The sequence below is a fragment of the Protopterus annectens genome, chromosome 3.part1, assembly GCF_019279795.1.
Source record: "Protopterus annectens isolate FY-2018-M chromosome 3.part1, PAN1.0, whole genome shotgun sequence".
NCBI classification, from domain to species: domain Eukaryota; kingdom Metazoa; phylum Chordata; order Ceratodontiformes; family Protopteridae; genus Protopterus; species Protopterus annectens.
The window spans coordinates 1,318,130,986-1,318,158,710 of NC_056732.1; the positions used below are offsets into that span (position 1 = coordinate 1,318,130,986).

Genomic DNA, 27,725 nt, shown 5'->3' on the forward strand with positions numbered 1-27,725 from the left:
TTGTGCTTGCAGACTGACTGTTGCTGACCTCCATTTGTCTGGCACAAAGTCGGTTTGGAGGATGATACTGAATATCCTCTGTAGATGGGTTGACAAGCCCTGTTTCAGGCTGGCCAGCAGGCTGCCAGTTGTGTTACCTAGCCCCATTGAAGCAGTGTTTATAGCCTTAGAAAGTGCACTGAGGACTTGCTCTTGGAACATTTGGGGTTTGATTTAATCAGGGACTAGAATTCCTTGTTAAGATTATCTAGAGTGTCTTTGATGTCATGAGCGTTACATTTTTTATTGACTGCAACAAGTTTTTTCTTTTATTGCAGAGCCTATTTACATTTGGGTTCTACCACAGGGGAATATTTTTAAATTTGGCACTGTATTTACTTTGGTGGGGGTAGATGCATCTATACAGCTATACATATGCGCATAGCATTTGACAGTAAAGGATTCTGCATACACAGTGGGGTCATCAGATGGGAGGGAGATGTTGAATTTAGCGAGGTCATCACTTAGTTTTAGCAGATTAGCTTTCACGTATTCTCTGAATAGTGAGGTATTTGATGATGCTTCTAGCTTTGGTCTTACAGTGAATGTGATTGATTTATGGTCCTGTTTGAATACAGAGGAAGTTAAACTGGTGGGAAACACAGCTGTCACATATGTTGCCTCCTCTAGTTGGGGTGCAGACTAACTGATTCATAGAGTTTGTATTAATGAAGTCTAGAAATATCTGGGCATACATATTAGGGTATGTGTCAGTCTGCCAGTTGATTGGTAGTTGAAGCCCCCTAGGAGTATGCTGTTTGGCCTAATACACAGGGACTCCATTCTACTCAGGTAGAAGGCATGGGCCAAGGTGGCGTAGAGGGGGTCCTATACTTAGATAGAATGTGATAAGGGGTTTTGTTAGTGGCAAGATGGATGTAGAGGAGATAAGGTTATTATTCTCTCTTACAAGCCTGGAGATAAGATTTTGTTTTATGAACATAGAGACATGGACATCTTTAATGCCTTTGTGTAGAGTGGTGTGCCTGAAAATGTGTTATGTGTTAACAACTCAGCAGAGATGGGGTATTCTCAATGATCCTGAGCAACGTCTCTATGACAATGCATACAGTGGTGGATTCCAGCATGAGTAGTAACTGTAGAGAACTGAGGTTTTTTGGGGGGGTCTTGTACTGGTGAGCAGCAATATTTCTATGTTATCCAGATTCTGTTTTAAGCTGGAAGCTTTTGAAGACTGGCATTGCCAAAAAGCCACTATACTGGTGGAAAAGGTTTTAGACAGTATAAAAAAGCTTTGAGAAGACAGGTGCAGGCCATCCTTGGCAAAGGAGTTAGGACTATCTACTATATATTTCCAGGATGATAGATATTGGAGCCCCCCCCCCCCCTTGATGGATTAACTTGGCTAATTACAGTTTATACATGGTATTCGGGTTTGCTTACTCAGTGGCACTGGGAAGACAAACTGAGGAAAACAGGGTCTCAGTACACTGCCATAGCCAAAAGTGAGATATCATAGAATGACAACAGAAGACATGTTTGGATCCAAGCATAGGAGAATAGAAAGACTGTGTACTGAGCTGCAATCCAAACAGTTAAACACTTCATAAGATCCTCTTGTAGATTAACTGATAAACTATTCATATACTTAGAATTTTCACTGGGATAACATCCCTCCATTGCTGAAATGTATAACTGTTTTCCATGACAGTGGAACTTGTTCTTCACCTTTGTAAATTAGTACATTCCTTTGTCATATTACCTGGGTCTATATCATATGAGTGAATTGCAAAAATTGCGAATGATCATAATATTGAACATATCAGACCTCAAAGTGCTTTTTCTGAGATCACGGTACAGTGAAGAATGGGATATTTGCCCTTTCCTCACTGTAGTGCGATCTTGGAGTTGGAATATATATTTAGTGGGGAGTGTGGAGGACGCAGCCCCCCCACAATAGGAAGTTCGAAGTCCGGTATGTTCGATATTATGGGCGTTCGCAATTTTGTACGATTTGCTGGTATGATATAAACCCATATAACTTTCCTTGTGCCTGAAAGGCCTGTACTACAATACCTACCTTCTCCACTACCACCATCATTAGCCTTCTTTCTGTTCTCCCACTGTCGTTTTCTTGCTTCTTTACTGAGATGTTTATCTTTTTGTTGTCCTTTAAAGGCATTTTTGGAGTCTGCAATCCATGTTTGATAGACAAACTGGAAGAAGAAAAATATCAAAATTCTTACGTGGGTGTCTACAGAGACAACATTCATGCATGCATATACATAAAGGCACACTTTTTTAACTGTAGATACAGCACTTTTGGGGGATGTGTTGAAAGCTAATGTAATCATATTAAGTTTTAAATACTTCTAACTTCAGATGTTTTGCATTTTGAAAACTGAAGGACAAAAGTGCCCAGTAAGCTCCTCAGGATAATTACAGTCTCCATAACAAGTGTCACCACCTGACATTCAGCTCACAAATGGAGCGTGGACTTTTTAAGAATAAAAGTGGCAAGAGTTTGTTTCACTCTTTCTCCAGTATGACTGCTTGTGTACAGAAGAAGCTGACCCATCTGCAAGAAACATAGCTAACATTAAATCCCACCACAGAAATATGTGACAGTTTTATTGTTGTCTACTCTTCCTGTATTCTGTTTGAGTGCCTTTGTCTTGCTGGAAGCTAGCGTGCAATCCATAATTTCCTAGCAACTTTAGGATGAAGCATGTGGAAAAACGTTCTTATAATTTGGGCATAAAATCAATAAAATTATTTCCTACACTGCCATTCCAGTAATAAGGCATCATCACTCCTTTGCTTTTCTCCCCTCTATACACTGTTGTGCCTTAATTACATTTGCATTCTAAGAATTCACAAAACAATTGCTTGACATTAACCAGTCTGAGAAAACCCAGCCTTTATTACTGACATGTTGAAACCTGCTCCCAAGTATATATAAATCAAAGTTAACCACATGGATTCTAAGAATCCTCTCCTGAGTATGCATACTAAATGTCCAGCCAAAATAGAAAACAAAAAGACAAACAAAATGTAATTTAAGCAAACTATGCATGTCAAATATTGACAGTTTACCTACCATCTACTCTGTACTGCCTGGCTATTTATCTGCATTTTAGTAACCAGTAATGTTCACAAATCCTGCATATCAACTTTTTATGGTGGTCTGCTCAAGCTAGCAGGTTTTGTAGCCCAGCTCTATAACTGCTGTGCTCTATTTTCAAGCATGTATTGCAGCTGTTTGCAGCTAACTTGAATTTTGTGCTTTTTATGAACTTGACAACTTAATAATGTCTATCTACTAGTTTTGCTTATGGTTAGTATCACATCAGAACTATTCCCAATGGTTTACTTATTTTTATTTATTAAATGGGTAAGTGGCCAGGTCCTTTTCAAGCTCTGTTCAGCCAGGATGTGGGCCACAAAGCCAAGGTTAAATACAACATATTTATCTACATATGCTTTTTGGGAGGTGAGAGAAAAAGAACATGCAAAACTCCATACCCATAGTGCTTGGTGATCAGTGATAAACCCCTAATGCTGAAGTTGTAAGGCAGCTTTTTTGACTAAGCTACTATGGTATTCACTGCAGACCCTTGAGCGGTCAGTTTCACCACTGCTGAGGTGGTGACATTTTAAATAAGTATAGATAAGTGCTGGGGAAGATTAAAATTCAGAGAGCAGGGAACAGTATAACAGCATTACATTCATGTAACTAAGACAATCACATGATTTTTATAAAGGCTGCTGAAACTGGAGACAGTCAAAAGAAACAGCACCGCTGGAGGGATGGGTAAGAAAGGTGCTGCTGCTACACCCCAATGGTGAATAAATAATAAGCCCACAGACTAAGTTAGGGATAAAAATACTAAATACATTTGAGTTAGTCATCATTGCACCAGTTCTTTCATAAATTACTCCTTGAAGATATCAGCCGAAGCACTATGCAGAATAAATTCTCTTGTCATTTCTAGTTTTCTAGTCTTGTGATGTGATTCTTTCTAAAACTACACCCCTTTACAGTGCTCCTTACTTTCTAGTTTGAATCTTTGTTGGAATCTTGCAGATGTTTTCATCTACCAGATTGGCTAACAGACACTTGCACCCCCCCCCCCCACGTGAAAATAGAACTAGCAGTTGCAATTTCCAAAAAATGCCACTCTACCCTCTACACACTTTATCTCCTACAAAACTTCCATTTCTCAAATAACTTCCACTACCTGTATTTTCTTTAATACAGTTCTATACAAGCACTCTGCCTGAATCTACATAATGTTTCATATAACTACTACTGCTACCTCCTGCTAAATCCCTTGCTGCCTTTGCTAGCCTTCTCTGATCAACAGTGAATTTTATTATGCCTATCCGTGTAATTTCTCTATAACCAGCTACCTCATGAAAAAATGTATTTCCTTAAATTCATAGCTACTGCATGCTATATAATGTGTTCTAGATGTATTCGTATAATAATGTTTTCATATAAACTCAATGTATTTTACAAAATGTAATTTTATTGCTTTTAAATATATTTGCCTAATATGTGTACCTTTCTTCCCCAACCCTCCACTGAAAATGGTATAAATCCCAATTGGAATTTCCTGGTAAACAAAACTAAATAAATAAAAAGTATTTCTACTTAATGGTTGCTACACAATAAAAGTGCTGAGTTCAGTCTTGATAGACAGTCTCAGATACTAAATTATAAAACTGCCATGATTTTTTATAGTGTCTGTTACATATGGGTAGTACCATCAAAATTTTTACTTTTTGAAGGACACTATTTCTGCTTTTATCCCTTTTTTAAGGTTGGGTGCAATTTCCTCAGCTCTGTCATTGCATCAGCAATACCCAATGATTATATTCCATTTACGGTGCCAAATTATAGCTCTTAACCAAGAGGGGAGTCTGTGTAGTGAGCTTCCACTATGAGTGGATAAATTTCATCTTGCCTAGGATCAGAAACCCTTAACTGCATTCCCTGAAAAATATGGCCCCCCAAAACCACTAAGTGTTTTTTGCAGGGTCGAGGCAAGCCCTCCACTCCACTGAAGTTATATATATTCCAACTCCACAGTTTTACCAACTTGAATAAGAGGGAAATTACCCCAAAAAGGGGATCACCGCTGGCACAACTCAATGGTAGCTTTAAACTATGAAGCAGCTCCAATCCTCAATAATGCCTAAGGGTTCAATCTTTTTCCACCAGTAGGTTACCCATGTAATGAGGTAAGGCCCTGCCAGTAGGTGTTGTTTTTTTTTATAGGATCCTCAGGAAGTCAGCATGAAGTAAGGCAAATACTTGTACTGCAGCATAAATTACCATGTACTATCATGTACCTAAACTTTCTTGCTAGCTCCTCTTAACAACTCTTATAATGAGTCAATATCAGACACCCCAGTTTACCTCCACAAAGGACAAACACTTAGGTTGTTAGATCCCATCTTTCCTTCCAAAGAAAGCAAACGTGCCATTGCTTCCTTGGTCATTCACTACCAGGCAAATCTCTTAGTCACCAGTTTAGCTATCTGAACCTGAGTCCATTTCATCTTAGTCAAGGCTCAAAATGACCATGCCAACGGTTATTTAAAAACTAGATTTCTTCTGTGGATACAGAGGTTGAATGTGTTCCATGGCTCATAGATCTTCCAAGTCAAATTACTGTGCCTTGTAAAACTTGACATCTGAATTACAAGAGATTGAGGCTTGTAGTCCACTAATTAAAAATTAGTGTATACATTCTGATTATTAATAAAAAGGCCCAGCATTTCAGTGTTATAATACACCTGAGCAGTGCACTAAAGAGAGACTGAAACATTTTCAGTTACTTACTGTTTCAGACTGCGTTTTCTCTCATAAATAATGATTAAACTTCCACTAAAGAACAGCTATCTCATTTTCCCTTATCTGCATAGAGTGAAGATATAATTCATTTTACTTTTTGTATTTTTGAGTTTTATGTTCATTATCCATACTGTTTTCTTCTGCCTAAAGGGTTCCCAGTTGACAAAATTTGTCATACTCTGCAGGTAAATTATGCATAACTAACCATATTGTATAGAAATCTGTTTTATCAAATGTAAGATTTGGCACTACACACGCACAACAGTCACAAACAAGGGACGCCCATGATTTTCATTTGGAAGTGAAAATCATTTCCTGCTGGCATTGTACCCTGTATTCATCATTTTCCAGGAAAAATATAAACAAATCATTACAAGGTACAGATTGCCCAGGGACATGCAGAAACCCACAGAAAAAAGCATGAGAAAACAGCCAACAAATTCACTGACAGTCGACAGTATCACACCTGTTCTGCATGCATGTCACGTACACAGACAGCTGCCGTGTACAGGCAAGTTGTTGATGTATCTTACTGTGTAACACCATAACTTACCAACAGCAGACAAGCTTAACAAGCTGATTAGCAATAGCATTAAAGATGTTTCTTTAAAAGCACTTCAGTTTGGCAGGACACACTTGAATTTCACACTTAAAAATCATTAAAAACTTCTGGTAAAAGAACAGTTACAAATTAAGTTCTATGCAAAACAATAAACATTGTCCTAACTAAAAAGGATCAACTAATGAAACTGTAATGACATTTTCACAGGACTGAAACAATAATTCCTTCTGCATTGTACTGTATTGCAGATGCTTCGCAAGAGATTCATTCTTTATGTTCTTTATAGATCAGATGATTTAGAAAGTAAAAACTAGGAAACAATTTAATCAACACTCATTTTAATGTGTGGCCTGGGGAATATGGAGAAAATATATTAATAAAGATGCTGATATAGTCAGAGAAGGCTGCAAGGATGAGAGCGCTCTGTATTTGGACATTTAATTTTGCTGAAATTTGTCATCTTCTCTGAACCCCCCCTCTCAATATATGTATATATATATATATATGTGTGTGTGTGTGTGTGTGTATATATATATATATATATATATATATATATATATATATATATATATATATATATATTTATCACCAGCTGTAGATCACCTTACCTCAGACAATGTTCCTTAGAATGCATAGGATTACTCCCACAGATACATATATTTCTGGCATTTTTGCAAAATTAATAAATCATCACTTGGACATAATGCTTCTTTAAAGAGAACAATGTGGAGTGCTGGGACAGAGAGAACTGAATAAACAAGAAGTTACATGATCTATACCAAGGCACAGGGCTACAGTAATACAGCTGCAGAATCATTTTTATCATCCATATAACCATGATATGAGAAATCCAGAGATAACATTCTTACATTCTCTTACCTTTGTGAATTTATGGTGCAGTTAGAATTCCCATGGGATTTCAGAACCATCTTTAAAATCTTGTCATACCCACTCTACTTTCCACAATAAATCCAGAGGACAAGCACAATTCTTTCCAGCACTCAATACCAGTCACAATCTGTTTTGCCTCTAGCTCTGGAGACAACAACGAAATCTTTCCATTTATTCATTCATTCCCTGATAACCCATTTAATCTAACTGAAGGTTGCAGGGGAGTCAGAGCCTCACCTGCACTCTGTGGGTCCAAAACCAAGGAACTAACCCTGAACAGGATAGCATCCCATCACAGAATGCACACAGAAACACACATGCGTGCACATATATGCAGGCAGACACGCACTGGATCTGTTTAAATAATCGAATTACCACTTTGTTGAATCACAGACGATCGAGATCACATTGCCGAAAACTTAGTTCAACAAACTCCCGGAACATTGTATTTTACCACCAGGAAACTAACCACCTGGCCACCAATAATCAAAATACAAACCAAAACAAATTAAACTCACCAAAGTGGGGGGCTTTGTCCCTCACACACCCCATGTGGGAAGGTGCATTCCCCCACACCCCCTTAAATAAATATACCAACTCCAAGATTGCACTACAGCTGAGAAAAGGGCAAAGTTCACATGGTGGCCAAATGGTTAGTTTCCCGGTGATAGAATACAATATTCTGCAAGTTCATTGAATTAAGTTTTCAGCAAAGTGGTCTCAATATTCTGTGATTCGAAGAAGTGGTACTTCAGTTATTTAAAGTAGATCCGCACACCCACATAGACACACCTCAGACATGGCACACACACTTGTGGATAATTTGGAGGCTAGCCAATTCCCTTATTGTATAGTTTTGGGATGGGGAATGAAAACACACAAGAACAAAGAAAGGATCTGAAGACTATATACAGATGGCACTCCCACTAAAACACAAACTGGAGGAACAAGTGCTTTGAAGCAACAATGTTAATTGTGGGGCCACAGCCCCCCCTTCCCCCCAATGAATCAACTGCTTTAATCATTTCCATTTGCAAGCAGCTGCCTGTTTTTCTTTCAGGTAGTTATTCATAGTCTAACAATTGGTACAGAGGTTAAGGTTGTATGCTGGAATTCTTGTGGTAAAGGGTCTAATTCTCTCAACCTGAGCATGTCATTTAATTAACCAGACATTGTTCAAGGGTTGGTCCTGAAAAGGGACTGTGTGTCCAGTGGGCCTACCAGGGTAACACAGAGGTATTACTATTATTTCTGTTTGAATCATGCAAAAAATAAGGGTTACAGCTAGGCAGCTAGAATTTCAACAATGCTGTATTGCTAGAAAGATGCAAATAATTGAAGACTGGGACACTGGAAGCAAATTGAAGTGATAAGTGTGTGGGATACACACTGATGTATGCTAAGCACAAAACTCATTTTGGGCCTCTTGCTTCTTACTACTTTGAACTATTCTATTTTATTCTTTCTCTGTCTGTCTATCTCTCTGTCTGTCTTTAACTGGATATGAGGCGTGTCCATGGTATATTTCCAGCCACTACCCAGGAAACATTTTTGGAAGGAAGCTGAAGTATCTAAAAAACCCACACAGACACAGATAGAACATGAGGAAATCCACACAGTGGCAAAACATCAGGACTGAATCCCAGATACTACAGTTGTGAGGCACAGCTTTTATCATTGCCCCAATGTCTAAACTATCATTTGCAATGATCTAACTAAGCATTTTGATTCATCTATTTGTGTTTTGGATTCTAATTTCAGCCCCTTAATTATTACAACAAAATTATTGTTGATTGGCTTCACTCCACTCACTCTCAAGGTAAACACATGACAGAGGTGAATCACAATCTTAACATAACTAAGAGACTGTTTACTTAGCAGCAGCAAAGATGGTTAAACACACTAAATATGGACTATTTATTTCTTGCTTTTATGAACACATTGAGCTGCAAACTCTTATGGTAATAGTCACAGTACCATGTCCTGCCATGTTTATATTACCCTATCAAACGTTTAGGTTAGTGAATATGTAAACGTCGACCTGGTAGTATCAAAAATTAAAACAGCGAACGGCCGATTTAATGAAGGTAATGAATTCCACTGGCTACAAAAAAAAAAAAAAAATTAAACCAAAATGAACTGGGGGACTTCATCCCCACACCCCCCTAACTACATATACCAACTCTGAGATTGCTGTGCAGTGGGGAAAGGGGCAAAATCCACATAACTGCCAAGGGAATTCTTTCCCTGCGTTAAATCGTTCATTTGCGGTTTTTGCTTTTGCTATTAAAAGATTGATGTTTAGGTATTTGCCAACCTAAACGTTTGATCAGGTAGTAGGAATCCATCCTGCCACCTTTGCCTGTATATTATCTTATCAATTATATAACATCTAAGTAGTAGAGTTGATACACAACACATAACTAGAACTAATAAGCTGCCTCAGCAGGGTTCTAGGCCACAACCATTGGCTTAGACTTGTGTTACCATGGCTGCTGCACTGATTCAACCCCACCCCCACCCAAACCTCTCTTGCTCTCTCTTATATATGGACTATTACCCATAATAGAGCTACTCAATCACATGCTAACACTCTGTCTTAAGCCCCCCCCAATACCTTGAAATTGTTCATAGGGGAGACTAGCCCAAATTCCCAGTTGCCCACAGTTGGTTAAGTGACTTTGCTCAAGGACATACAGAAGGAAAATGATGGCTGAGGGAATCAATCCCTGATCCACAGGAATTACAGCTCACACCCTCTGCAACAACACCTAGACTATGTGCCTTTATGGCCTCACTGTGGCAACATTCTATGATAATCTCTTTTTCTCCTCAGTAAATTATATAGATTGATTGTAACATGCGTCTATCCCAGGTTACTGTTCCTTGATCTTTTTTAGTCAGCCACTGGTAAAACTGAAAACATCATGTTCGGCAACATATATAAACATGTCTTACAGCCATTCATCTCAAGTTACTTCCACATTAGGAATGACTCATTATACACTGTATAAGCCTGCATCTTTTGCATCAGCTTAAAAGTGTCAGGATAGACTACACTTGGAACTACACCCCCAACACGCACACAAAGCCTAAGACTGAAATGAAAGAGGGAGACATGGTTACAGATGGGTAAAATGTTAAAAGAAAATACAAAAAAATATAACTGGTTAGGGAATTCTGAGAAGAGTATAATAGTTGGGGTGGTAGATTTAGGACTACAATTCAATGTTTTTGAACTCACAACTAATACATGTCAGCAATATTTCAGAAAGTATGGTGTGGGACAGATGATACAGAGGAGCCATTGCTATGAAATATAGTGGGTAAATAACAATACTCATAAAAAAATAGAATGGCAAAAATTGTAAATGTAAATATTGTAAGTAGTTTTTGTTATTGCTTTATTGTATTTGTTATATGTACATTTGCGTATGTTTATAATAAAAACAAAAAGAAAACACAAGTGGCACAGTTGAGGATGCGTGGGACGGAAATTCTTGTATTGCATTTTTGATCATGTTATGTATAAACATTTTCTGCCTTTGGTCTAGGCTATAACCGGTCTGCTGCCGTGGTGCAGCATCACAGCAAGAGGTTCTCCTGTTCGATTCTCGGCCGGAGCACCTTCTGTGTGGATTCTGCATGTCCTCCCTGCAGTCAAGTGACATTTAAAGACATGCAGGTAAGTGCGTGCATGAATGGGTGTGCCTTCTTTGAAGGTTGGGCATCAGGCTGGCAACTCTACACCGTAAAAAATCCAATGCCAATCATTAGCGGACTGGAGTTCCGCTGTGGCCACCCCTAACCGGGAAAAGACGAAAGACATTATTTAGGTCTAGGCTATAACTGAAAATGATTTTTAAGGCTCAGCTGACATACCCTATTAACAATAAACAAATAAAGAAATAAATACTGATACAACATGCTGTTTAAGCAGCTTGGAATGCCACTTTTTTACTTCCTCAAAAGAAAACAGTAAACCAAGTGCTCTGCAAGTAATTTTAACTATTTGCATAGTGGGTCAGAAACGGTTAGCCATTAATTGTTCCTGTTGTGTGATTCTTTTTGTATTTGTAATAATTTTAGAGTGTACTTCAGTACTGGAATATTTGGCACCCATAATAAAGGGTGCAAGGACTTGTTCACACACATTCTTAACAAACAGTAAATAAATAGTATAACTGTTTTAATTACAATGACTGATAAGTATTACTCAGCTGAAGAAAATAAGTGTAAAGCTTTTTGTTATTAATTACTCACAACAATAGCACAACAAAATAAATCAGAGTCAGCAAGCAGCAGTCCATTGTGCTTGTTGCTCTTTCTTACATTTTTTTTCTGCAATGCACACCTTCTACTTTTACCATCTTTGCAAGAAAGGCTACCAAGCACAGCTATGACCAACCTCTCTGAAGCATGCAAGCAAACAGCAACTCACTCAAAAGCTATCACAAGACAACTAAATGAGACAACACAGAAAACAATGACATCTGCATTTTCAATTTTTTTACATTTTAAACCTACAGAATGACAATGATTTTAAAAGAAAGAAGAATAATGTAGTATTATATAACAAATAATGAAACTTGACCAGGCATGGATGGATTCAGAATTATATACATCTTAAGTAACTATGGAGCTCTTTATGACAGACCTTATTCAGATCTAACACAGAAATGTAAAAACAAAAAGAAAATGCAGATTTTCTCACAGTGATGTAAAACTGGGATCACACTGCACACGTGTGAAAGAAATGACCAGTACCTTTGCAGCTTTGATTAAATAGTGGAGAATAGTTTTGGGAAGTTTAATGATAGACTTTGGCAAGGCTATAAGAGCTGAGGCAAATTTTCCAATTGCTCGCTATAAAGAAGGACAAAGCAAGTACAATTAGTAGAAAACAAGATTATTATCTATTAGTACACTTCTTAATTCCAAGTTTATTATAACATGGTTTATATTTATTGGAAACCAGGTGAGGAAAGTACAAAAAGCATTCCTGTAAACTCTAAATGGGTAATTGAGATTTCCAAAGCATGTTAATAAATAAAACATTTTAAAATGTTGCATTGATCCAATGTTGTTGAAACATATTGTCAGAGTCAATAAAATGAGGCCTTTAGAAAACAAGGCAAAGCAGGAAAAAAGCTTTGTGATTACATTGATTATATCTGCTAAGCACTGATTTACACAATATACAATGGCAAAATGCTATTAGTCTATTGATTAGCACATGTTAATTACAGGAGACGAGAATGAAGCAGTTCATGAAACATTGCTCAGCATTCTCATGCTGTCTGGACCATTTCAAACAAGACATTTGTAACATTTAGAAGGCTAGTAGACATAATATTACTAAACACCATTAATAATAATAATGCATGATTGTGACATACTCTCGTTTTCTTTAAAACATTAGAATAGGGATTTTAACACATTACATTCCTACTATGTTAAGTCAGTCTACTAAAAGAACAATAAGCCTAATCAATCCAAGGCATGTAATTGTAATGGTTATTACAACTTCTAAGGCTTTTAAACATGCACAAACTGCTATTAATGCAGAGTTACCACTTCAGGAACTATGTTGTTTAGTACACAGCAAGTTTTTTAAAAATAATATATCTAAGCCTTAGGCTGTCATGTCATAAGGTAAATTTATTTCTTTACCTATGAGACAGCAATGCTTATATCAAGTATTAGTGTAGGTACCTTATCAAGAACCGATCCTCATTTAGATGAAAGCAGGCATACAGAAATATGATTAAATTATATGCAGAGAATTTTCAGTTAGATGCAGTTCTATGAAGCCTAAATGACATTATACTGCCTAAAGTTATGTTATTTGTGACCCAGGAAATGCCTCCTTCCAAAGTGTGCACATCACATGTATGAGTAATCGAGAAAGCTAGAAGTACGGTGTTGAAAGTTGTCTTCTGTTCACAACTATTTTAGTACATTAACAAATGATATTATGCACTGGACAATGTCTTCAAAAGCTGCATTGATAGTCTACTTCAACAGACCCCCCCCATATGAATTTATTTACAATTTGTTGACTGAGTTAGTCCCTCCAGTTCATTGGCCTCTTTTCAGAGGAGAACTGAGGTGGTATTCACACTGACCAGGTGAAATTTAGCCAGGACACTGGAGAACTTATTCTGTTCTTTACAGTAAGTGCCATGGGATCTTTTACATTCACCTGAGCTACCAGGATGTCTCATCTGAAATATGTCACACACAGAGTGCAACAAACTCCAACTAGCTGGTATGAGAATAAAACTCACAACCTTCTAATCTTTCAGCATCAAAGGTGAGAATGCCAGCACTTAAGCTACTGAGACTGATGCATACATTCTGGGTCCTGTTCATAATCAAGGTACCACTCTGCATGGTCTGCTTAATCATATTCTGCCATCAGCGCCTTGAATTGCAAAGCACCTAGTTTTTCCTCTTGCCTCAAGGCATATGTATCCTACAATGACGTGCACAGTATTATGACTTAGTTTGGACCATACAGAGGAAATGATGGATTGGGCTGGATGACCTCAATGTAAATGGGCTTACATTTCAGTAAACCGAATAACACTTAAACCTTTAAACAAAATATTGTGTTTTAATCACTGCACAAAGCAGAACATTGGAAGATAAACCTCCTTTAAAAGTCCTTCTGATGTTGCTAGTCCATGAAAGTCTATTCCATGATGTTATACTACTTAATTGCATAACTTACCTTCCATTGCTATGCCCTAAATGTAGGATCTCTACTGGCTAATGCACCAGAACCATGGTTTAGAATCTTACTGAATCCTATCTTATTGAAAAATGTCCAAGAATTTGCAATTAAAAAGAATAAAAGAGAAGAAATGGAAAATACTTTATATCACCAATGTTATAAAAATAGGGGTATTTCACTAGAAATCACTGCTAACTAGAAATGGACATACATTTCTTATGGGAATTATGACTGCCCACTGACTAAGTGAATACTTTGGTTAGCGTGACATACAATTTCCTGATATTTACTGACTATGCCAATAACAACAATCTGGACTAAACATAGCATACTGTCTGACATAGAATCTTTCCGTTCATCACCCCTGGTTATATCCCCTTTAATTATCACAGCTCAAGATACCAACATTTTGGACTAAAATCAAACATTATCATAAATTTCAAATTAGAAATAAGAAAAAATGAAACAATAAATTACATGTTTCTGAAAATTAGTTATGTAATGTTCTGAGCAAGACACCACAATGCTGTCACAAGAGATCTGCCAATTTAAAGAAAAAAATATGTTACAGAGAGCAACCCACCAGTGACCTTCACATTACTAGTAATAAATAAGGAACATTTAAATGTAATAACTGCATCCACTGTAGTTCTATCAGTACTGATAAAGTATTAAACATCCCATAACTGGAAATGTTTTTAACTTACGAGCCTATGGTAATTGCAATACAAACAACTTGGTTTACCTTGCAACCTGCTGTAAATGTACTGCATATTACATAGGGAAGACTAATAGAAAACTTAAGGAAAGGATAAATCAGCATATGTCTGATGTCAAAAGGAACATTATAACAAATGCTTTATGCAAACACATTAAGGAAACAGATGCATCACATACATTCAAGTTTATGATACTTAAAGGTATGACAGAAGCATTGAGGGGTGGTGATAGCAAGCTTAAAACTGAACAAGAAGAGCTAAACTGGATTTTTAGATTTAAATCACACATTCCCCCTGGGCTTAACAACATGATCACTTTAAGACCTCATCTAAGATGCCTGCATAAGGAGGTTCACTAACTGCATTGATCGTGTGATTTTCTTTAACAAGTATATATAACCCAATCTTTTTAGTTCCCTTGATGTCAGCCTGATGAAGCCTTAATGGTGAAAGTGTTATTTCACTTGCATTTTAAGTGTTTTATCAATTCTTTTATCAGTATTTTAACATTGTTAAAATTTTAGCTTGTTTTCCTTACTCATGGCTCCAGATACTATTACTTTTTGACTACTGAGCTGAATTGGGTACTGGACTTATCACCACACTGATACTGAACTTTTCTGAATTCTAGTTTTAATGAAGATGGATACACCTCCACCTTTGGTTCCTTCATGCTCATCTTGAATGTGTGGAAGGCATTGTAGCCTCACACAGCCGGGCTGCTCTTAGTGGCCTTCAACCATGTCTTAGTAACTGCACAGATGTCAGCATCCTCCAATATAAGGAGTGCTTCCAGGGAGTGCAGTTTCATGTTTAAACCCCTAGCATTAAGCGGCACGATTCTGGGTTTGTCTCAATTAGATTTTGTTACATTGAGAAATTTGTTGTTTTGACACTGCCCAAAAAAGGCACTATGGGGGAATTAAAGGCCTTTGCCAGTATCCAAAAGCCTAGGGGTGGACAGTTGCAGACCATCTATAGCAAAGCAGTGAGGTCCATCTACCATATCCTCCCAGGCTGACCGATATTGGATCCCCCTGGACTGACACCGGAAGCTAAGCCAATTGTTGAAGGCAATCATTTTTTGTTTATACTGTGGCATCATCCTGAGTGAGGGTAGGATACTGCTTAGGGCTAAGGACATACCTCTCTGAGACGAATAATCAGAGAGTTCTGTCATGTCTCTCTTCAAATAGTCCAAAGAGGTATGGCTCAAGTCATTCAATCCAACATGGAGCATGGCAGAGTCATAATTACTTGTTGTTGAGTGACTTGAGTGCATGCATGATTTGTCAAATCCTGGCACCTAATAGACAGCTGATTGTGACCTTCTTCTTGTCCAGTTTGTTGAGGGGGCATCTGTGTGTCTCACTACGGAGTCACCTATGACCAAGATTTGATGTGTTTTGCCTTAGGGCCTTATTTGGTGAGACATGGATGTGTGTGTTGATATGTGCAGTGGTTTCTTTTGGCTTAGTCAATATCTAGGTGCAGGTACTCCACGACTATCGAAGCCAACCATCAACCAAAAAAAGCAAAAAATCAATAAAAAATTGTTATACTTGAACAGCAAAAAAACTTTATTCCATGGGTTGTTAGCGCTTTCACGTCTACTCTGGACACTTCTTCAGACTTTAATAGAACACTTCATCACTTCTGTATTTAAATACTTATCAATTAAACAGTTAACCAATGAAAGCCTTTGTATGAATACATAACTATAAAAAGTCAGAAACTTCTAAATAAATAAAAAGTCAGAAACGTATATTGTGAAAATTAAAAATTCAAAATTCAACATTGACACTAAAATGGAGACCCTATCTAGTCAGTCATCATCTGAAGCATTAGCAGTTATTTATTGCTATGCATTTGACTTTTTCATGTCTCTTGGTGTTAGTAGGAATATGTATTTTTAGAAGTTTTTCAGTAGTTTCATATATTTGAAGTGTTTTTATCACATGCTGTTTTTATATGCTCTTGTGTTTTTAATAAATACTCATATGCTATTTGCCATCTGAAATGTTAATAACAGTAATAATCCATTACTACATCCATTTTAGTGTCAATGTTGAATTTTGAATGTTTAATTTTCACAATATAAGTTTCTGACTTTTTATTTATTTAGAAGTTTCTGACTTTTTATAGTTATGTATTCATACAAAGGCTTTCATTGGTTAACTGTTTAATTGATATGTATTTAAATACAGAAGTGATGAAGTGTTCTATTAAAGTCTGAAGAAGCGTCCAGAGTAGACGTGAAAGCGCTAACAACCCATGGGATAACATTTTTTTGCTGTTCAAGTATAAAAATTTTTTATTGATTTTTTTGCTTTTTTTGGTTGATGGTTGGCTTCGATAGTCGTGGAGTACCTGCACCTTGATATTGACATTTGACATTTTTCGTTTGGGGACAAAGCAGGTACCTTACCCTGAGAGATCTCTGTTTATTTATCTTTTTGCTTAGTGGTGAGCGTGGGTGGTGTGCATTTGGAAGGTCTCTATTCTTTTTGTAGGCTTTTTCTGAGTACCTCCGCATATGTGGGTTTAGGTGTTGTGACCTTATTTTTTTGTGAGAGGTGAGGTTTGCGTGAGAGTTGAAGCGTGTATGCTGACAACCTGTTTGATGTCTAGGTTGTTTTTACATGAGAGAAATGACTCCAGTTCCACAGTGTATTTGTAACTCTCACATAGGGTGTTAGTTTGCTTTAGGAGTAAATGGTTGTCAGTATACATGTAGCAATTGCTACAGTGCCTCAAGGTGCCCATATCAATCAGACTGGCAGGAGAAATGATGGGAAGCTGCCCATCTAATGTGGCAGGGTATTTCTGAATGTGGTAGTTGAGCAGGAAGTGAGATAATTAGACTTACGGCTCTGGCTTAACTAGTGGGCTAGTTTGACTTGGAGTAGCAAAGGCAGATGGTGTATAGTAAGTTGTGGATGACAAGTGTGAGAACGCTGCTTAGAGTGCAACTAAATTGCCCCAGGCATTTGCATCTATACAGGTTACTGCAAAACCCTGTTGCATAGTGTGAAACAGCAGGTAAATGTGAGGCTTATATACATGTGAATTTAAGCAGTTTTTAACGCAACTACCAATGGGAAAGCCCCAAACTGAGCCTTTCTCCAGCAATCCCTGACTCTGATGGGTCCTGAGCTACACACGCCTGCCAAAAGGGTGATGGGAGGCCCTCTTAACTCATTACATCCCAGTGACACCTCCAGGTGCATCTGCAGTTACCTCCTACTGCTCCTCTAGGCGTCAAATATTACTTGTTCATATTTACATTAATAACTCCAAAACCATGCTACATACAAGGTATCAGAATATTTTATCTTGAAGCGTACATGATGGCAAACACAATTATATTGATATTTGACCTCTGTCAATGAGTATTTGTTGGAACTGTAAGGTGATAACTTCATTTTTAAAGGCTCAGGCCACACCCACTAGCAGTTAAAGGTACACACTCAAAAGAATTGTAATGGAGGGAATGAGGTAATGTAAGATGGCTGGTTTAAGAGAACAGTGATGCCAAACTATCTAGATTCAGGAGGTCTGAATCTAGTCTATGCTATATAAGGCAATGAAACACAATTTCAAAGTGCAGAGTAAAAAGCAGTCACACACAACAAACATAAAGCAGTAATTCAGTTAAATGCAGTTAACAAAGTGCAGTGCTGGCTTAAAATATATTTATTTTTCAGTTATTTTTTAGTGGATGCCTTGGATTTCAGTGCAGATGCACTCCAGACCTCTGGCTAAAGTTGCCAAACATTGAGCATCTCCTATAAATTGAGTGCAAACCCACACAAATGTGAGCCTCATACACAGGCAAACACAACTACTCATGGGAAAGCCCAAAACTGAGCCTTTCTCCAGCAATCCCCAGCTCAGATGGGTCCTGAGCTACACAAAGTGCAGGCTGAAAAATAGAGCTAAATTCAACCAAATGAATAAATGCAGCATAGAAGTGTTAAATATCACTGAAACAGTCAGGACAAGTGCAAAAACTACAGATGGTACAGATGAGTACAGATGGTCTTGGAAGCAATTCAAGTCTTGTAGTCACAACTGTCCAGGCCAGGCACAAGGAAGCTCTGAATAAATGAGCTCAGTCTCTCAAAAATTTTATTCTTTTACATCAACAGGATGAAAGACTTTTATAAAGGTAAACCCTCAGAAAAGTCAGATAAAAACACAATAAACTATCAACCAGTATTTCCCATCTTGGATGGATTGAATTTAGCTCTCTGCTCCCACCAGAGTGCAAAAGAACCCTCCTAATGTAAAACAAACTGGTTTTGAGCTCAAGTCCCGTAACAAATGTTTACAAAGTCAGAATTCCTGTAATATCAGGAATCCTTGGAAATAAGTTGACTAACCCTGAGAAATGTTCAAAACACACAAAAAGTTTTCCAAAACTTAGACATATTTTGGCAGACTTAGGAGAACTTTGGCAAACTCAGAACAGTTTTTGCAGTATTAGAGGAGTTTAGAAAATATCAGAATATTGTTAAACAATCAAGAGGCAGTACAGTAACAGACAGATGGAGTTTCAATACTTAGTCTAGGGGTATACACCTCTTCAGAAATATCAACAGAATGTTTTTTAGGGACAGGTAATTCTCACAGAGGATACAACTGCTCTGGAACAGACTCCTCATCCACATAGAACAAAATTCATCCCCGTCCATATTCAAGCACAGCTTGAATCTATGAATAGGAAATAGAAAACTTATCCCTGGACTGCCTTCTGTACTAGTAATGGACAGAGACTGCTCCTAAATACTTTATTCCATGCATTTTCCCCTTTAGATCATCCATGGTATGATCATAGTTATTCTCATTAGGGATAACATATAATTCTCATTAGGAATAACATATAATTATCGGCCATGGGATGGGTAGGCTAATCTCTAAACCAAATCCAAAATAGCAGCCAGGAAAGAAACAACTGGCAGTCCATGGCCAAAGTAATGAAAGGTACTTCTTTATCACACAAAACTCATAAACTCTTAACTACAATCACCGCATTTTCATCTTCAATGCAAAGACTTCATCAGATACAATGTATCCCATCATGCCATTCATTTATAATCCAATCAATTAACTTAACTAATTAAAACCATTTACAAATCAGTTTATCACTAGACACTTCATAAAATATTACCAGATCTTTCAAGCAAATACAGTAAAAGTATTTAAAAATTTAAATAATGATAAAAACTTGTAAAGCCAAACTTAAATAAATCATATTTGTGCAAACCAGGTCCTTATATCAATTATAAAAGTAATTGATATAAGGTTCATAGGTAGGTACTAGGCTATTGGCCTTAGGGGCTATATAAGCCTAGCCAAAAAGGTACCCTGGGTTTTGCCACCCAAGAAAATTATTTTCCTGTGCCCCTGCTGAGCAGATCCACAGAAGTTATCCCCAGGGTTAATTTCCTATCTCCCACTCAATCATCAAGATTTTTCTTAAAGAGTGCTAATGAGGAGCTTTGTTTGATATAGACAGATAGTTTGTTTCAGAGTATGGGACGTCTCTGGGACAGGAATCTATCCCTCCAGCATGTTCTGTTTATTGTGGTGACAAGGGTTAGGTCCCTAGAGCGTGTAGCTCAGAGGGATTGGGATTTCTTTAAGTGGAGCATGTCCAACAGCTCTGGGTCTGACATAGCTTTGTATGTTAGGCAGAGATCACCTCTGAGTAGGCAATATGCGACGAAGTAAAGCTGGAGTTTTTTGAGATGGTCTGCGTAGGGCATCTGTTTGAGGCTGGTAATCCTCTGTGAGGTATTTCTGCTGCCTTTCTAGTTGTTGTAGATGTCTTGTGAGGTACATACCAAAAGGGGTGTTGTACTCTATAATGGGTCTAATGAGTGATGAGTGGAGGGGAACAATGGCCTCTTTTTTCCTGGATGAGAAACCTTTTGTGATGAGGTGTGCCACATATAATAATTTCCTGACTACTGTGGCAATGTGATTATCAAAGCAGAGTCTACTGTCTACCTGTGTCCCAAGGTCTCTTATCACACGTTCGGTGTTAAGTAGACTACAGCCCATTTGGTAGTTCATGGGTACAGAGTTTTTACCAAAAGGGATGACAATGCACTTTTTGGCATTCAGCTTGAGGCCATGGCTTTGACACCAGGCATCTGTCTCAGTGATGCCCTTTTGTAGGATGTCCACATCGTTAGGAGTTTCAATTATGGCTCCTAGTTTTCAGTCATCTGTGAACTTCATTAGCCAAAGACCTTCTGTGTTAGCCTGTACTTCTGAGAAGTAGATACCAAACAGGAAAAGACCCAAGACTGAACCCTGTGCTACTCCACTTGTCACTGGTCTGAATTCGGATTTGGAGTCTGCTACTTTCACAGTGTGGATTCTGTCAGTGAGCCAGTTGGCAACCCATCTTGTGACATAGAGATTTATACCTAGTTTAGTGAGCTTATCTACAATTCCAGAGTGGGGGATGATGTCAAAAGCCTTGGCGAGATCTAGATAGGCTGAATGAACCACCTTACTCTCATCTACGGCTTTGGTGACCTCTTCAAAGAAGTCTATCAGGTTTAAGAGACATGTTCTGCTTTTTACAAATCCATACTGGGTGAGGGTCCTGAGTTTGGAGATTACCAATGTCATTGTTTATAAGTTCCAAGATGATACGTTCCACAGCCTTGGAGACCAGGCTCATCAGGCTAATGATGCAGTAGTTCCCAGGGTCCGTGGTGGCTCCCACTTTGTAGAGTGGGATAACCATCACTGTGAGCTATTCAGTGGGCAGAAAGCCTGAGGTGAGGCTATGATTGAACATGGTACTTAGGTGGAGTGCCAGTTCGTTCTGTAGTTCATACAGAATGCAGCCTGGGATGTTGTCAGGTCCCATAGATGCTGTGTTCTTGCCTTTGGAGAGTGTGTTTTTTACCTGTGCAGCTATGATTACAGGAACTTTGCATTCTTCCGGTATAGAGATGGGCCCTTTCGGGGGTGAGGGGGGGGGGGTAAAGTTAGCACTGAACCTATCTGCTAGGATGCTGGAAATATCAGTTGGTTCTGTATATTTAATGCCATTGTGCTGTAACTCAGAGCTGATCTGAGTGTTGCCATTGAGATTCTTGACATAGCTATAGAATGCTTTGTGGTTGTCTTTAGAATCAGTGGTGATTTTGTTTTCATAACTAGCTTTGGAGGATTTTATGAGGGATCTCAGTTTTTTACTGAGGCTGACCAGAGAGTTCTTCCAAGCATGGGATTTTACTCTTTTTTGCAACAGTTTCTTTCTTCTGTTGTAGAGTTTGTTTATGGCAGGGGACCACCAGATTGGCTTCCTTTTTTTGGAGCCCAAGTAACATGAATAGAAGCTGTAGGAAGCCAATAACAAGTCCACCTTCCACAAAAACAAATTTATTACTCAATACACATATAAAAAATATAACCAAAGTGATAAGCGCTTTTGTCACTAGGACTTCAACAGATCTAAATGTAATAAATTCAAGAGACATTAAATACACTTAGTTTGCATCATGTGACTGCTAATTGATTAATTACACATTTTTTTTAAAAAACATTTTAAAATGACTTTGTCTTACCAAATGAAATGTTTTCTTTTTTTAAAAAACATTGTGAAAATACATGCTGCACATAAAAATACATATAAATACTATTTAAACAATATTCCCAACCCACTGCTCTGAATTATATATATATATAAAAACGTTTGTAAAATGTAAAATATATATTGTTACAATGTACCAGCCCTGTATTTTAATTCAGGCTTAATGCTTATATTTTCATTGAGCCCAGGATATATAGTTGAATTTAATTTGAATTGCCATTTGGATTCTGCCCTCAGCAACAAGTTTTTCCAATCACCCCCTCTTATATTTTTTAGCAAAATCTCCAAAATGGCAAACTTAAAATTATGGTGGGGGGTGTGTACTAATGTGTTTACTGAGCGCATTTTTATCATCATTTTTGTTTATACAATAAAGGTGTTCATAAATCCTACGGTTTAATTTTCTTTCTGTCTTCCCCACGTAATAACAGGGGCATAACATACAGGTTGCTAAGTAAACCAAACCCGTGGAAACACAAGAGCCTGATACTAAGGGTACTATTAGATTAAAATCTTCAAGTCTAAAAAATTCATTTTCGTTAATAAAAGAACAATAGTCACAACAACCACATTTACGGGTACCCCTCTTCCTGGAAGTGTTTGTTTTTATTTTTTGTTCCAACAAAAATTTCAAATTGAAATCCACCTTGTATGTAAAATGTGGCTCTGGTCCCATCAACTGGAATATGTCTTTGTTACATTTTAACACTGACCAATTGTTGGAAATGATTTTCTTCACCAAATCAGCTGTTTCCCCATAGGTGATAACCATGGCCTGTGAGAAATCTTTATTAACACCCCTGTTTGTTGTTGCAACTTCACTCCCTGTTCCTAATAATGGGATGTATCTTTCATTCCACAGGGAACAAACCTCGTCCTTGATGCTAGTTACTAGTTCTAGTGGGTATCCCCTATCTGTAAACATTAACACTACCTTATTAGTTTCTTCATCCAACATACTAAAATCTGAACACATCCTCACCACCCTCACCATCTGTCCTTTAATAATATTTTTCTTTATATGAAATGGGTGGTTACTAGAAAAGTCCAAATAGTCATTAGAGAAAGTTGGTTTTCTATATACCAAACATTTTTATCATAATCTTTTGCTATAGTCACATCCAAATAGTTAATGTTATCCGGGTCCCCTTCACCAGTAAACTGAAAATAGTCACATAAGTTGTTGATGTAGTCCAAAAAGATTTAAAAAAATGTATTGTTGTTCCACAAAATAAACAAATCATCTAAAAATTGACCACCCTTAAAATGTGAAGTAAAAGATACCTGTTCTCCCATTCAAATAAAACCAAGTTAGCAAAAGTTGGAGCACAACTGTTGCCCATAGCTACCCCTTGGGTCTGTTTATAAAAAAAGTGAAAAAGTTATTCTTTAAAATAATATCCATCAGTTCCACCAAAAAGTTGATCATTTTGCCCCCCAAGTTACTATTTTTAATTAAAGTGTCCTTAAAAAATTCCAAACCTAATTCGTGGGGAATGGATGTAAAAAGATCAACCACATCAATTGTGGTGAAATAACTTTCTTTATTATAGTACTCACTCTTGATTTGCTTTAAAAAGTCCCAGGAATCTTTGAGTATATAATCAATAGGTTTCACAGACTTTTTTACTAACCTGTCAACAAACACTCCCAAGGGGTAAGTAATACTATTTTTGCCAGCTATAATCAATCTATAAGGGGGAGCCTTGGTATTCTTGTGTGTTTTTGGAATCCCAAAACAAACCGGTATCATAGGGTGTTCTAAATGTAAAAAATTGTATACCTCCTCATTAATAGTACCCTGTAGCAGTGCATCCTCCAGGAAATAATTGATTTTACTACAACTAATATTTATTTCATTTCTAGAAATGGTCTCATATTTATTAGTATCAGTTAAAATACTAGTTATCTTGTTGTTGTAATCCACCGTGTTTACTATAGCCATGCCCCCTCCTTTATCTGGATTCATAAATCTAACTGACTTGTTGTTTCTCAACTCTGTTAATAAAGTACTCTCGGCCTTTGTTATGTTATGTTTCTTGTAAGTATAGTTAACCAAATTTTGGAAAATCTCTTGTTCAGTGATTTTTTCAAAGCTGTGTAAACAAGGTATAAGAGGTAGGTTCCAACAACTCTTCTTGTGGTAATAGCATCTGAGTTGTTAAATTCACTTAATTTATCTTTAAATAAACATTTAAAATTCAATTTTCTCACGAAGAGTCTAAAATCAGTAAGGATTTTACTTATATCAGTATTTTTAGTGGGTACAAATTTTAACCCTTTCATTAAAAGTGAAAAGAACTCCTTACTTAAACCAAAACCTGCATAGTTGAAAATTCTGAAACCTTTAAATTCAAAAATAATACCATCCTGTGTCGCAATGTCATCACCTTTTATAGAATTATTTAACGATAACTGTTTTTTCTCTGGTAGGGCTGGTTTCGATAGTTCATTCTTCCTCCCTCCTCCCCCCTGGGTCCTAAAAAAACTTTGTCCTGTCTATTCTGATTCCTATTGAATATTCTCTCCGACCTACGCAGAGGAGGGAATTCTGAATCATAATTACTACCATTTTCTGCTGGAATATTGACCTGTCTGTTTTCAGTTTGCATTTGCCTCATGTCCTTGTCATCTGTACCATAATATGCTTTGGGGAAAATATATGCTAAATTATTTTTGTATTCATATTCATCTCTTGATAGTTTTTTCTTTTTCCTCAAGATATTATTATTTAATTCATTTTCCACTTTATCAAACAGAACATTATATCTAAATGCAAATTGATTGAATTGTACATCATTCATTATACCCACATTTAATTCATCTACTTCATTTAATAAAAAATCAATCTTCTTATTGTTCAATTTTATAATAAAATCCATAAGTTCCATTCCATGTCTGTCAAACATGGACAATAATTCATCACATTCTGCATCTGTATTTTTTAAGCCATTAGGAAATTTAAACATCCTGAGCCCCTTAGGGACTCTTTTACAATTAATGCACTCCATTAAATATGAATTGTCACATTGCAAAGCTCTTATTTTATGGAGTTTATTCTCCAAAGTCACTAGTTTACCATCCATAGTATTCTTTTTTTTAAAAAAGTTATTGTTACCAAAAAATGAATGCTCCCGTCTAGTCCATTCTTTCAAACGGTCCACCTGTACTGGAAATGGTTGTGGAATAACTTGTACATCGCTCGTAGCGCTACCTGTCCATTTATCTGCTTGATTCCTGTTTATTTCCAAGTTAGGAGCCGTTTCGCCTCTAAGAGAGACTCCATTCACCAAACGCTGAGTGGAAATGTCCAACGCGTGTGTCTCGCTGTTTATTTCAGTTTCACCAGTTCCCTTGCCTCGGGAAACCAGAAGTGCTGCTTCTTTTAGGTTCCCCTGTGCTACAGTTCAATTTGCAGCAGTTTTATTGTCCCCCTGAAGCCTCAAAACGGCTTCTTGTAAATCCGAGACTTTTTCAGTCAATGCTAGGATCAAATTTAACACATTCAAATCTTCATTTGAAGCGGATTTCTGACCACAAGGGAAGTCAGAAAATCCTGCTTCATCCTCAAACACTGGGGATAACTCTGTACTCTCCATGATGAAGGCACGCAGGTGTCTTGTAGGCTCCAAGTGTTAAAAGAAACACAAAACGAAAATGAAAGGTAACACTCCTCCAGCAACAGTGTAGACCAAGTAACATGAATAGACGTGGTTGTGGTTGTCTTTAGAATCAGTGGTGATTTTGTTTTCATAACTAGCTTTGGAGGATTTTATGAGGGATCTCAGTTTTTTACTGAGGCTGACCAGAGAGTTCCTCCAAGCATGGGATTTTACTCTTTTTTGCAACAGTTTCTTTCTTCTGTTGTAGAGTTTGTTTATGGCAGGGGACCACCAGATTGGCTTCCTTTTTTTGGAGGACAGCATCTTGGTTCTGTTAGGGATTGCACAATCCATGCACTCATGTAAGTGCTTTTAAAGTGCATTTGTGTAGGATTCAGCAGTCATACCTCTATTGTCCGTCTGCATGGGTGTCATGAAGTTTGCCACTTCTGTCTTAGGATGCATGCAGTTGGCTTTGGAGAATTCTTTTACGGTGGTTTCCCTAATGGGGGTGGTGGCAGGATGTAGATGTCTAGGGTGATTAGCTTGTGGTCAGAGTTGACTAATGAGGAATTGACCTCTGGTGTGGAACACCGGTTGCCCATGTTGGTAATGACCAGGTCTAGGATATTGCTGCCCCGGTCTGGTGTGGATAAGTTGATCCAAGGGGTTGGAATTTATGAATTCCAGAAAACATTGAGCACAAGAGTTGCTACATGAGTACTTTTCCCAGTTAATGGTGGGGTAGTTGAAATCACCCATTATTAGGGTGTTAGGTTGTACCTTAATATTTTCTAGTGTATCAAGAAATGAGGAGTGGAAATCCTGGGGCATGGTGGGGGATCTGTAGTAAGCTACAATTTGGATTGCGGTCTTGCCCAGAGTTAGTTGGACTTGGATAATTAGTAACAGAAAACTTCGGACTCACCACGAAATAAATAAAAACAGTATATTTTATTAGACAAATTCAGAGATATGCTTCCTCAGACCATGGCATCAAGTCAAATACTGCAAGCTTATATAGTTGAGTAACCACTTAATTAAACCCAATCAAATGATTAATTAATTAAATAATTAGGCAATTAACAAACAGATCTTTTAAAGAAACAGCTTATAAAATACATTGCCCAGAGTTAGTTGGACTTGGATAATCTCGGATGCATTATGCTGAGCAACTAGCTTGGAGGTGTGGATATCCTTAATGAATATGGACATGCCTCCACCTTTAGTGTTTCGGTCCGGGTTAGGTCGCTGAAAGGTGTGGTATGAATTATAGCCTGGTAATGCAGGGGTGCTCTCTGGAGCCTTGAACCAGGTCTCTGTCACTGCACAGATGTCAATGTTCTCCATTTTAAGGAGTGCCTCGTGTGAGTGCATTTTGAGGTTTAGACTTCTAGCAATGAGTAGCATTACCCTCAGGTTTTGCTTGCTTGTACCTGTTACGATTTTGAGTTTGTCACTTGAACCTGGCCTAAAAAAGGTACTATAGAGGTGGCAAGAGCCTTAGCCAGTATCCGGAATCTCAAGGGCAACAGGTGCAGACCATCTCTGGCAAAGCATTGTGGTCTGTCAATCATGTTATCCCAAGAAGACAGATACTGGATCCCCTTAGAATGACACCAGTAGCTTAGCCAATTGTTGAAGTCAATCATTTTGTCCTTGTGGACCTGGTTTGCACAAATATTAATAAATATAATTGATGTAAGGACCTGGTTTGCACAAATATGA

General features: G+C 37.6%; 1 protein-coding gene across 1 annotated transcript in view; it reads right to left on the minus strand.

Annotated features, from left to right (window-relative positions):
• The window catches only part of PIEZO2 (piezo type mechanosensitive ion channel component 2), a gene marked incomplete in the record, with an annotated part of 2,710,318 nt that overhangs the window by 526,813 nt on the left and 2,155,780 nt on the right, over positions 1-27,725 (minus strand). Inside the window, 2 exon segments of the mRNA XM_044067359.1 lie at positions 2,081-2,216; positions 12,084-12,182. Of these exon segments, the coding sequence (XP_043923294.1) occupies positions 2,081-2,216; positions 12,084-12,182 (235 nt within the window).